Source organism: Gymnoscopelus microlampas (genome assembly GCF_963454915.1).
Source record: "Gymnoscopelus microlampas genome assembly, chromosome: 19".
Taxonomy (NCBI): Eukaryota; Metazoa; Chordata; class Actinopteri; order Myctophiformes; family Myctophidae; genus Gymnoscopelus; species Gymnoscopelus microlampas.
In genome coordinates, this window is record NC_139956.1 from 20,322,212 (window position 1) to 20,336,285 (window position 14,074).

General features: G+C 37.3%; 1 protein-coding gene across 1 annotated transcript; it reads left to right on the plus strand.

Moving 5' to 3' along the window:
• The first annotated feature begins 10,576 nt into the window (after window positions 1-10,576).
• LOC311034664 (ubl carboxyl-terminal hydrolase 18-like) lies at window positions 10,577-13,988 on the plus strand. Its single transcript, XM_084042603.1, has 12 exons — window positions 10,577-10,682; window positions 10,842-10,978; window positions 11,109-11,229; window positions 11,566-11,675; window positions 11,820-11,890; window positions 11,989-12,105; window positions 12,203-12,298; window positions 12,598-12,726; window positions 12,828-12,953; window positions 13,065-13,102; window positions 13,217-13,251; window positions 13,352-13,988. The coding sequence occupies exons 1-12, from the start codon at window positions 10,669-10,671 to the stop codon at window positions 13,801-13,803; spliced, it is 1,446 nt and encodes a 481-aa protein (XP_083898729.1). The 5' UTR covers window positions 10,577-10,668; the 3' UTR covers window positions 13,804-13,988.
• The last annotated feature ends 86 nt before the right edge of the window (window positions 13,989-14,074 follow it).

Sequence of the window (14,074 nt, forward strand, 5' to 3'; positions counted from 1 at the left end):
GAACCTGGAGCACACTGTTTAAGGAACAATTTCCTCCTTGATATTCCAAACCATAATACTTGGGGACTGAAAGAGAGAGATATTAAATTATGTACCAACACTGTTTAGACAATTAGACTTCTAATAACAACAACAATAATAATAATAATAATAACAATAATAATAATAATGATAATACTAATAATAAATATGATAACAATAATAATATTTTAAACATGTTACACAGTGCTTTACAAAATTGGAACAGTAAATTTAAAATGAAGAGAAATCACACAATTTAAAATAGGTAACAGAGTTGTAGCAGATAAAAAGAACTAAAGCAAAGTATAAGTGATTTAAAAGACGATACAGAATCAGTTTGTTGGATAGCCTGATCAGCAAAGCCAGCAAAAGCCTGATCACCCTTAGTTGCTAGAAGTGACCTTTAGAAGAGCCCCACCTGAGGATCTCAGGCTGCGGAGAGGCTCATGGGGAAACATAAGCTCAACAATATATTGGGGCGCAAGACCCTTTTGGGCCTTAAAAGTTAGTAAAAGAAATAAACAATAGGGTGAAGAGATGCCAGGATGGGAGTTGTATGAGTATGTTTCTTAGAGTTGGTCAGAACCCTGGCAGCAGTATTTTGCACTAGTTGCAACGGATTTATGGCTTAGACGATTGCAGGAGGAGGAATGTATGGTAAAATAGTGCTAAGGAGAATTTTTGTTGGAACAGGATTCAATTGACAGGTAGATTTCATTGACAGTATAGTTGTTTCTAGTGTTCATTAGGTGACAGGTTCAAAATGATTAAATTAGTCTGAAATAATTTCAATGTTCCTCCCATTTTTCTTGGCAAAGTTTGATGTTATTGCAACGGATGGGATTAGTGAATTAATATATTACCTTGAACAATGTCCTAGGGTTATAGCTATTTTTAGAGACAATACTTTGATTGCGCATTGATATTCGGCATGAGGCAGGTTGGCAGATGTACCTGTCTGTGAAGAATTTGCTTCCAGAGGGGAGTTGCTCTTTGCTGTTGTTTGCTTGGAAGCATCTTTCTTTTTGTCACCTCCATCTTTCTTCCACTCCTCCATTCCTCTGTTTCCTTCCTTTCTCTTAACACCTATGTTTCCCTTAACATCTAGACATGACAACTCTACATAGTTGTCAGGTCTTGTAAATGTGTGTGTTTCCTGTGAATATTTCTGATCAGTATATTGTAAGTTCTGCCTATGATTTCCTGCTGTTTCATGCTCTCTCTGTCCATGGTCCTGAATACGTTCTGTTTTAGAAACCCTGTTCTGACTGTCCTGAATCTTGAAGAGGCCACTTTGTCCTGACAAATGGCTTCCTATGCTTTGTGGAACTCTCTCCCCTTGATATGGAACACTGGACACTGCTCTGTCTGCAGTGTATTTGTTCTTTGCACCATTATGTTTTTCTGTGGAATCAAGTCCATCATTATCCTTACCCTCCTCTGGTGCATTTCTATTCCTTTCTCTACAAATGCTACTACAGTCTTCAGAAGAGGACTTTAGGTTGACTTCATGAACTGAAGTATCTGGTCCATGTGCTAGAAAATAGAAGCAAAACAGACGCAAAGAAAATGTAAGCAAAGCACCAAGAGATTCTCTACTTCAATGAAAAAAAGCAGCTGTCTCACCATAAAAGCATAAAAGATATCGACAAGCATATGCCAGGACTTACTTTTCTCCTTTCGGTAGATAAGGAGATGAGGGCTGCTGGATCTGTTGGAAAAAAACATGTATTAAATGTATAATTATTTATTTATTTATTTATTACATTCAATCAAAAGGTTTGAAAATAAAGGATCAAAACACATTAAAATGACCAGATTTTTACTTTTCTGTGAATGCCTGAAATGGCTGCAAATCCACCTATCAAAGAAAACAAAATCAGTGTAGGAAATTACTGACAATGAATGACACAATGGCACAGAAACACCAGTATGTAATATGGTGTTGTTGCTACTATATTTAATCAATGTGAAGGCGCTTTCTCTTACCAGTGTTACCGTTCTGTCCTGAAACTTATACCATCTGCCATCGTCCTGGGACTTGATTGTAGCAGTGTAACCTCCACTTTGTAGCACTCCCCCACAATGCTCTACAACTGCATGTAGTTCATATGTCTGACCCTGATCAGAGATATCAAAAACACAGAAAATCACAGTGAAGTAAAATATGTGAAGAAGACATCAAGAAAGAAAAATAACAGTTATGAGGTAGTTGACTCATACCTCTGCTATTTGAAGGGTTAGGGGCGCATCCACACGGTGGTTTATTTGGTCGAATCGATAGAGAAAATCTTCATACTCAGATCGTTTGAGCAGCAGTGTCAGAATCTCTGGATGATCCATTATCCCAGTTTGCTGGTTGACATATATACAGGAATAATAGTCAGAATATAGTTAGAAGCTATGATTATCATTATGGTGTTGAATATAATTAGGATTAATAATAGTAGTAGTAGTAGTAGTAGTAATAGAAGTAGATGGAGCTAAGTTAATGGGAGTTAAAACTCTTGGCACAATGGTTTATAGGTTTAATACAATGTTCATGTTTACAAGTACTGGCAAGTCTATCTTAAGGTCGAACAGAATGAATACCTACAGAAGCTATCTAAATGTCATTAGACTGCAATGCATGAGAAATATTATGACCATACACATTTAATGACATAGTCTCTATGTAAATCGTGTTTGTTTGTTTGTTTGTTTGCTTATTTTGTTCCCCAGAACTTACAGTAGTTGCATCTCTTCTGACACGACATTGATGACAGTACATCTGGTGATGTCCACGGAATTTGGAATGCTTGAAAAATGACTCAATTCCATTCAACTGAAAAGTATGTAATTATCAGACATAAAATCGGTTAATATTATTGTTTATAAAATTATACGTAGACATGTCACAAAAAGAATTGTGTTGAATCAGAGAATTGTCATTACCACACTATAGACTTCAGTATCTGTATCCATGACAAGAGGAAGATTCCAGAATGGATCAACTTTATCAATATGGTGGTGACATCTACTGTATGTGGTCCTGTGTTTTAACTGTCCACAAAACATCTGAAGACACAAGTGTACATGTAAATGTATACATGATATTTTAAGCAGACTTTTCATAAGGAGACAGTACAGTATGTCTGTGATTAATATTAGAAGCGTACAGTACCTGTGATGCCTCAGGACTGGTCATGTTCAGGATATTTTCCAAATACTTAGCAGCATTACGCTCAATATGTGCTGAAAGTAGGATGATAAAACATAAAGCATTTATTTCAGTCTAGATTAACATGTATTCAGAGGTAATTCTAATTTACTAATAAAATCTCATGTGTCATACCTCCACCACCCAAATTCCATTTCACAGCATGTGAATCAGCTGTATCTTTCTTTAAGTCTTCAAACAGCTTTTTAAGCTGAGCATCAGTGTTCTTAGTCTTGGGATTTATACTGCAGACCCTATAAGAGGAAATCATATACTTGGCATGAGCAGTCTGGTACATTTGTGTACATGTAACTAACAACTACAATGAAGATATGGAGATTATCATTACACCAATAGTACAGTAGAACAGACCTTCCTACAGCCTCTCTGAAGTCTTTATTCATGAAGAGAATCTGGAGCACACTGTTTAAGGAACAGTTGGTTGGTGCTTGTCTTTCCAAACCATAATACTTGGAGACTGTAAGAGAGACATTTGAAATTATGTACAAACTCAGATGTTACAATTTGAATTCTGATACAGTATGTCTAAGTAACAGTATGTCATAGTTTACAGCTAGCCTTGGGCTTTTGAAAGGCGCTATATAAATTGAAGTTATTATTATTATTATTATTAACCTGGAGAGTCACCAGAGTTGGCAGGTGCACCTGTTTCTGAAGAATTTGTTTCCGGAGGACAGTTGCTCTTTGCTGTTGTTTGCCTGGAAGCCTCTTTCTTTTTGCCACCAACTTCATCTTTCTTCCACCATTTCATGTTTTGGACATGTTCATCTCTTCCTCCCTTTCCTTCTTTTTCATCCATGTTTCCCTTAACATCAAGTCTTGCTAATGTGTTAACAGTTGTCTGTGTATGTTTCTGATCTGAATATTTATGCTTCTGTCCATGGTCCTGATGTTGTTCTTTAAAAGGCATGTTCTGACTGTCCTGACTCTTATGGAGGTCACTGTGTACTGACAAATTGCTTCCTTTCCTTGTGTGGACTCTCTCCTCTTGATATGAAACACTGGACACTTCTCTGTCTCCAATGGAATCAAGCCCTGCATTATCATTACCCTCCTCTGGTGCATTTCTATCACTTTCTCTAAAAATGTCGCTACGGTCTTCAGAAGAAGACTCTAGGTTGACTTCATGAACTGAAGTATCTGGTTCATGTGCTAGAAAATAGAAGCAAAACAGACACAAAATTGAGGCAAAGCACCAAGAGATATTCTACCATGAAACAAAGCAGTCGTCTCATCCTAAAAATCACCAGGCATATGCAGCATATGAGGACTTACTTTTCTCTTTCTGGTAGATAAGGAGATGAGGACTGTTGGAAGAAACATGCATCAAATGGGAGTTTAGTATACCGTGGGTGTGTGTGTATACATTATATATATATATATATATATATATATATATATATATATATATATATATATATATATATATATATATATATATATATATATATATATATACATACATATATATATACATATACACACACACACACACACACACACACACACACACACACACACACACACACACACACACACACACACACACACACACACACACACACACACACACAAGCTACTATGAGCATCAAGCCTCAAGTGAGAATTTAAAATAAGGAGATGAAGTTTACTTTTCCATGACTGGCTGCGGATCCACCTGTCAAATAAAGCAATAACATTAAATCAGTGTATGAAAAGACTGACAATGAATAACATAATGGCATGGAAACATCAGTATGTAATAAGAGTGTTGCTGGTACTAGTATGTTCTACCAATGTGACTGTGATTTCTCTTACCACGGTGACAAGTTTGTCCTTAAACTTATACCATCTCCCATCATCCTGAGTCTTGATTGTAGCAGAGAAACCTCCATCTGTCAGACCTGCATGATGCTCTACAACTGCATGTAGTTCATATGTCTGATCCTGATCAGAAATATAAAAAATAATTATGATAATCACAGACAATCCCACTAAAGGAAAAGTTTTAAAGTAGCGGACATCAACACATTTTAAGAACAGTTATGAGGAAGTTGACACATACCTCTATCTGAAGGGTGCGAGGCACCCACACACAGGGTTTTATTTGATCATATTGCTTGTGATTGTCTTCATACTCAAATCGGTTGAGCAGCAGTGTCAGATTCTCTGGATGATCTATTATCCCAGTTTGCTGGTTGATGCAGTATAGTATACAGAATACCATATAGGAATATAGTTAGAATATGTTTAGAAACTATGATCACACTGGATTATTATTAGTAGTAGTAGCAGCAGTAGTAGTAGTAATAGTAATAGTAGTAGTAGTAGTAGTAGTAGTAGTAGTAGTAGTAGTAGTAGTAGTAGTATTTGTATTAGTAGTAATAATAGTAGTAGTAATAGTAAAGGTACTAGTAATAGTTGGAGTGATACTATAGTGGCAGTAATCATGTGCATAGTGTTAGAGCTAGTTTATTCTATTGTCATTATACTGTAATTAAAAAAGATGTTAAATGTGACCACATACAAATAGTATGACAAAGCCTCTATGTAAGTTTATTAGAGTCTTAATTCTTCATAACTTACAGTAGTTGCGTCTACTTTGGCACAACAGGGAACACAGTACATTTGTCCATTGAGTTTGGTACATCTGAATAATGACTTGATACCATCCATCTGAAAAGTATCATTGCGTGATTAATGACATAAACTCAATTAATATCATTAAATTATACAATTATGCAGACATGTCACAAAACCTAATTTTTAATTGTGCTAAATCAGAAAATTGTCTTTACCACATTATAGACATCAGTATCTGTATCCATGACATCAAGAGGCAGATTCCAGAATGCATTGATTTCATCAGTCTGGTGGTGACATGTGTCACATGTGGTCCTGTGTCTTAAAAGTCCCACTCCACAAAACATCTGAAGACACAAGCGTATGTCAATATTTTAAACAGATTGTCCATGATGAGGAGACAGTCTGTGATTAGCATTAGAAGTCTACTACAGTACCTGTGATGCCTCAGGACTGGAGATCCTCAGGATCTCCTCCAAACACCAAGCAGCATGATGCTGTCCATACACTGGAAGTGGGGTGGTCAAACAGTTGACACATTTATTTCACAACAGTTGATTAACAAGTAATTTACAAATATAATATCATGTCTCTTACCTCCAACAGGCAATTTCCTTTTCACAGCATATGAATCGCCTGTACCTTTCTTTAAGTCATCAAACACTTTATTAAGCTGAGCATCAATATAATAATCACTGTTGGGATTTTCACTGCAGTACCTACACACAGTATAGAAGAAATTATTACTGGGTCTCAAGCAAACTTTTATTATGTATGTATGTATGTCCATTTACTTCCTATTAACAAAAGTAATGAATAAATCATTGATACATTGAGTGAGTACTATAATTATGATGAATCCAAAAGTGGAACAAACCTTTCTACAGCCTCTCTGAAGTCTTTGTTCAAGAACAGAACCTGGAGCACACTGTTCAAAGAATTTACTCCTTGATTCTTCAAGCCATTGTACCTGCAGACTGTGATGGGGACACGCAGCTTAATAGCCTACATTAGCCTGGGATCAAGGCTAAGCCTACATTACGTAACAGCACAGAATAACAATTTTAATAGCCGGATTTATTATGTCAGTTCAACTGCTTCGCCTACTGTAGCTTACCTGGAGAGTTGTCAGAGTCTAGACCAGACCCATCTTTACTTCGTTGATACATTGTAGCCCTGCTTTTAACTTAATTAATTCAAATGTCTTACTTGCGCCATAATAAGTACAAACGATCCATTAAGAGTTAAGCGGAGTCCAACAACTGCATCGTAGTTGCTAAATAAGAAAATATTTCAGCCAGCATTCAGCTAAATACAGTTGCGTCCTGAAGGCGAGGTCACCAGTCAGCAAGTGAAGAATATGAACTGAGTTTCGTTTTTTGCTTGTGATTTGTTGTCGCGTCATGAAAACACGTGGCCTAGAGTCCAGTTTCATTTTCAGTTAACCAAGTGCCAATTGCAGTTTCAAACTTTCAAGTGAGACGTCGACGTCGCCCTGGGAGAGGTTAGCAAGATGCTGGGTAATTTGTTCATGTCCAAAAACGACACACATAGAATGAAAACCAATCAATCTTAAAATGAAGGACTTGTTTTCATCAAACAGCACTCTAATTAGCCAAATATAAGACAGGGGGGGGGGGCACCATATTTTTGGGATGACTGGGACTGGGCACTTGAACGAGTGGTCACTGGGACAACTGGGCACCAAAACCACTGTAGGGACATGTGGGCACTTAGGGGTGGAGATAACTGGGAACCTGGAGAGGTGGGCACCAGGACAACTGGGCACTAGGGACATGTGTGCACCTGGACGAGTGGGCAGTTAGGGGTGGAGATAACTGGGCACCTGGACGAGTGGGTACCTAGAGATGGGCACCAGGACAACTGGCCACCAAACCACCTGGGTACTAGGGACACGTGGGCACCTGGACGAGTGAGCACTTAGGGGTGGAGATAACTGGGCACCTGGACGAGTGGGCACCTGAATTAGGATTTGTGTCCCCAAGTGTTTTTTAACTTTACATAGCATGTTGCTTTGTTTTTGGTAAGTGACATTTAACCCGCTGTTCTTTACACCCTCAAACACAACACAACAACAAGGTCAAAAGTACAATATAAGAGTTTATTTGCCAACATAGTAGCCTACTGAGGTTCTATCATTTTATTGTGTACTGTTTAGCTATGTTGTCTCTATCCTAACATTGATCATTTGACATTTTTTTGGTATCCTTCATTCTTTTTGGTATTTTACCATTTTCTCAATTTGTTCTATTTTTTAACAGGTCTTCTATTTTGGCAAATACACTCTTATATTGTACTTTGAAACCCTGTTATAAAGTACTTTTGACCTCAGCACTATTTTGGCAAATAAACTCCTATATTGTACTTTTGACCTCGTTGTTGTGTTTTGTTTGGGGGTTTAAAGAACAGTGGGTTAAATATCACTTACCAACAACAAAGCATGCTACAGTATGTAAAGTTAAAAAACACTTGTGGGCACGAATCCTAATTCAGGTGCCCACTCGTCCAGGTGCCCACATGTCCCTAGAGCCCAGATGGTTTTGGTGTCCAGTTGTCCTGGTGCCCACCTCTCCAGGTGCCCACTCGTCCAGGTGGCCAGTTATTTCCACCCCTAAGTGCCCACTCGTCCAGGTGCCCACGTGACCCTATAGTGCCCAGATGGTTTTGGTGCCCAGTTGTCCTGGTGCCCAAATGGTTTTGGTGCCCACATGTCCTGTTACCAACCAAAGGAATAGTCCCACGTTTGGACCTATGCAGTAGGCTATATGTGGAGGCTGATTTATTTAATCATCTATCAACAGCATAGCTGTCTTATAACTGGCAAGTGACATAATAATTCATTTAGTATTTCTATTCTAAAAAAATGTTGCGCAATAAAGTGTCCTTTAGTCAAGTATGCTAACAATAATTAAACAAATCCTTTATAGCTATTTATGCTTTTATGGATCAGATTAATACCTTATCTTTCTCTCTCATATAAAGTATGTTTGTCACAACGTGGCCTTTGGAAGGGCACAGACAGTCTCCAGTAAAGGATGTCAAGGTTGATCTGTGTTCAGATTACCTATTTTTTACAAGTGCCTCATGGCCTGAATATGCTGATGATATATATATATATATATATATATATATATATATATATATATATATATATATATATATATATATATATATATATATATATATATATAATCAAATACAATTTTTTAACAAAACATGCTGCTCAAGAGACCCAGAGCTGCTTACCAGTGCTGCCTGGTCTCTCTTTCAGCTACTCTTCATTTGCTCTTCTGTGTGTGTGTGTGTGTGTGTGTGTGTGTGTGTGTGTGTGTGTGTGTGTGTGTGTGTGTGTGTGTGTGTGTGTGTGTGTGTGTGTGTGTGTGTGTGTGTGTGTGTGTGTGTGTGTGTGTGTGTGTGTGTGTGTGTGTGTGTGTTATTCATTTAACTAAGACATATACTGAATGGACGCTTAAATTAACAATGAGGATTTTATTTATGTATTATTGTGTTATGTACTGATTTACATATCCTATTTGTACGTGGTGCTTCCACTGTTCATTTGTGGAAAATGTTAGCAATTGTGAAAAAGCCAGTAAATTACATTACAGACTGGAACGTTCTTGGAACAGCCTACAGAAGAATAAAGGCTTGCATTCCACCATAAACCATAACCAAAAGATTCCGATAAATGATTGAAGCCCATAAAGATTATGGCATGCTGCTTTCCCATAAGTCATGTGGCTTCTTGTAAATGGCAGGAGAGAGACTGAAAGTGAAATGTTGAAACATGATAAAAAAAAATCCAGTTGCAGTGACACAGCATATTATCTTCCACCCAACAGGTACCACGTACCAGGTCCTGGAGTCTGGATCTGATTGGATGAACTGTCCAGCAGGAAGCATCATGCAGGTAGCGGAGCTGTGGAGATCAGAGAGGGGGTAGCAGCTTAGTGAAATCAGCCGGTTTATTGTTGAAATGGAATGGAAATTTAGGATTGAAACATTGCTTACGGTAATGAAAAAAAGATGAACACAGAGTTCAGGTGGTGTGCAAGCGCTATTTCACGCAATCCTCCTGTAAATTCTGATAAATAATACAAATAATAATACAAAAAGGATAGTACATAAGCGAAAATAGAACACATAGTGATAGTGTACATCAACAACCCAACCATCTCAAAGAAAGTTGTACATTTCATTTACATTTTATTTACATGTAGTAAATAAAATGTACAACTTTCTGTGAGTTGAGTATGTTCCTATTGTTCTGAAATGCCTCAGGGACACATGACCACACCCCCTGAAATACCCATCTCCTTTGTGTAACTTTTAACTATACTCTCCTATAAGTGTAATTTACTTGCCACGGTTCTCTTATGAACCTACATTGCAAAGTCCTGAGAGAATTGATACTCAGGATTTCACAGAGTCGTGGTGATGGTCGGCACAGTCATGACCAAGACTTAATCTTTTGGTATATTTTGTATTTTAACTTGCCTTTCATATTTGTGTGTCACAGTTAATCTGAATGCATTTTTACCCATTTAAAATGTTTTCACACCCTTTAATTTGAGCCTTAAATTTAGTTTAGAATTAGTGTTACATTTTCATGAAATATAGCCTATTTGTGTTGATATCAGAAAGTCTCAGGATAACAGACCAATATGTTCTCTTGATTTCAGATCTTTTCTTGTTTTATGGCATGGATAGAGGTCAGGGGCGATAACACTCAAGTGAAACTGATTTTTTTACATCCATGACGAAATGAAAGTAAAAGTTGCAAGCAACCATGGTAAAGTAGGCTGAGCCTGAGTCTATGGCAACAGTGTGAAAGTCATTTCAAGATGGGTCAACAACGGTAAGGTTCACTTTTTGCCTTTAGATATGTGCTAAATCAATTAAAATTGTACCTCATCTGACAGCAAAACATTTCTCAATGTAAATTTGTCATACAGACCTGGAAAGAATTTGATATGATGTGATCTATTGTGGTCTTTCTTTCTTCCCCTACACACAGCAAGAAGGCACGTAATCAGAAAGGCAACAGGCACAAGAAGGCGTGTGATCAGAAAGGCAACAGCCGCAAGAACACACGTTCAAAATCTACAACTAATGGACCAAACTCAACCAAAGAGCCAACTTCTGACAAAGAAGGTATGAGCCAACAAACAGCAAAAACTGCACAACCTTGTCTTCATATCTATGCTACGGTTATTTTGGGGGGTTGTGGCCTGAAAAGGTTGAGAACCACTGCTGTAATGTAGTCTGTCTTGTGTTCACTTAGAATCTCCGTCAAAGGGACAGACTCAGACCACTGTTTTCCATGGCTTGCATAATCAGGGAGCTACCTGTTATCTGAACTCTGTTCTACAAATACTCTTCATGACGACTGAGTTCAAAGAAAGGTTTGATGAGGATATCTTTACATAACACAAAATTACCAATTCATATTTGAACTAGAGCCCGACTGATTGATCATTATTTGACTTTTTCTTGGTGAAAATGTTCAAAAGTTTTCAAAATATTTATTTATTTATTTATTGAAACTGGTGTTTCAATAAAATAAATTCTACTTAAATGTTCTCAAATCAAGTTTTTCCAAATTGATTAGAAAGTGTTTTGACAAAATATCAGTAAAAAATCAGACTCAAGATTCTGCCATCATCGGTCGGGCTCTAATTTGAACGAAATGCTTTGCAGAATGGTCAATGTTTCTATTGGATGGTTCTTTTCCCACACAGGTTAGATGTGGAAAATCATCATGACCGTCACCTGCTAAATTTATTTGAAAATCTGGAAAAAGGAACCGGCAGAACAAATGCTATCACTGCAACGTTTGGGATTCAAAACGGTATGTTGATCAATCAGTGATAACAGCAAAAGAGCAGAGACCATTGCCATTAGGCTACCTAGAAACTTGTATTTCACTTTGAGCCTAGTCAAGTTGAATAATTCAACTGTCATTGAGTTGACTTCTCTCTGTGTCATTCTGCAGTTTTTGTGCAATGTGATGCTGCTGAATGCTTAGAGAAGATTTTAAGTATGGTCAGCTCCGAGGCATCTGAGGTGAGAAAGAAACTGTAAATCACTGCCTGCATGCACAAAAAAGAAAAATATTGTAAATATACATTTACAGTGTTGTTATAACATACATTTTTATTTAGGTCTTCCAAGGACAGTTGAAACACAGAACCCAGTGTTCTGACGGACACATTGTGAATGAGCAAAAAGCCTCAATTTGGACCCTGCCACTACGAATAGAAGATCAACTCTACAGCTTGGTAAGGGAACGTTAAAGTTCAGTATTTAACCATATTTTGTGTGATATGAGATATGGATGTCGTTTTGGAATTGATTACAAAGTTGATGCATTTCCAGGAAGAGGGCATTGCAATGTTTTTCGAGCCTACATCAGTCAGTGCAGACAATTCGGTGTATTGTGACCACTGTGATGGAAAGGCAAAGGCAATCATTGTGAGTTTTGGAAATTTGAATCTTTTCATGTTCACCACAATCAAATTGCCGTAGTATGTATGCATGTATGTACAGTATGTATATATATATATATATATATATATATATATATATATATATATATATATATATATATATATATATATATATATATATACACACACGTGTGTGTGTGTGTGTGTGTGTGTGTGTGTGTGTGTGTGTGTGTGTGTGTGTGTGTGTGTGTGTGTGTGTGTGACTTACAGTATTTTTATGATTCACATACTGATTAATTCCAGTGTTGTTTAATGTTTACTTAGGAGTGCGAAATGGAGAAGTGTCCCCAGATTCTGACTGTACTCCTCAATATATTTGACTTTGATTACAACACCATGTCAAACTTCAAAATTGACTGCTCTGTAGATGTGCCACAGACTTTGCAGATAAAGGTATGAAGAAGCCACCATAGAAATGTAGTTGAATGGTGTTTTCTACTATTCCTTTTTTGTAATATTTTGATCTCATTATATGTTTTCATTTGCATGAATAGAATGTCAAGTATCAACTGTATGGAATGGTGAATCACTTTGGTACTCTGAGTGGTGGACATTACACAGCCACCATCCAGTCTCTCAATAACACCTGGCATGACTTTAATGACTTGAGGGTCTGTGAGGTGAGTAGAACATTTAGTGCATACTTGTACATTATATATGACATGTGAAATATATGTCAAATAGCTTGCCTTAAGTAGCTAAATGTCAAATGCTTTTGTTTCATCTTGCAGACTCAAGAAGAACTGTTTGCACGAAACAGCACACACAAGTATGTCACATATTATTTTTTAATCTATGCTTTATATCTTAGAATGTGGTCTCTTTGGTATAGTTGGATCCAAAAAGATAACAATGCTGTCAAATGTATCTTTCACTTCTTCAGATCCACTAGTGCGTACCTGTACATGTACAGGAGAGGTAAGGGATACTAAGTTACATAATCAGATCTATTGTGCAAACAATCAAACCTGTTGAGCTGTTAATAATTATTAACTGTTATAATGCCTCTATTCCAAAGCTCCAGAGTCACAGTTGCCCAGTGAGAGTTCTGAACAAAGTCTACCAAGAGACAAGTCAGACGATAAACAGGAGGAAATCATGTCATTAGATGAACCAAGGGACAACCTGGTGGAACACAATGGAAACATAGGAGAAGCGCTCAACAGTGTCACACAGACAGAATACCATGTGGAAGATGAAATCAGCATAGCACTACCTAAAGATAGGGTAAATACCAGTTTCAACGAGGCTGGGCTTGAGAAGGAGCCTTTGATAGAACAGAAGCAGCATGTAAAGAAAATGCAGCGAGACAGTAAGGAGGTGTGTGAGAAAGAGACTATAGCGTCAAAGGCAGAGGCTAGAACAAGGGTCTCAACAGGGGATAGTCCACTTCCCAATAATGAGAGGGGCGTCAAGATGGAAGAAGGAAAAGAGAAAAAGAAATCTTGTATGAGGTGCATCTTACTTTAAACTGCATTGTCACATCAATGGTTTACAGGTGTAAAGAAGTGGTGATATTTGTTTTTGGAACTAACCTGGAACTAACTTTTGAGAGCTTAAGTAGTCTCAGACAGAAGAAGGACAACACATTGATTTGTATCCACAGTTCAGCTCAATGTTTGTAAGCACTGAGTTAAAACTTTAATAATTATTTTTAACCATGATTATGAACCAAACGTGTTGATGGCCAAATAAATGTAATGGTGTTTTCAATTGAGCTTTGTGTGAAGTGAGTTTATTT

Excerpts from the sequence above, each read along its gene's own strand:
- LOC311034664 (XM_084042603.1), top strand. Across the intron at positions 10,979-11,108 it reads GCCAACTTCTGACAAAGAAG|AATCTCCGTCAAAGGGACAG; the intron begins GTATGAGCCAAC and ends GTGTTCACTTAG. Across the intron at positions 12,299-12,597 it reads GAAAGGCAAAGGCAATCATT|GAGTGCGAAATGGAGAAGTG; the intron begins GTGAGTTTTGGA and ends ATGTTTACTTAG.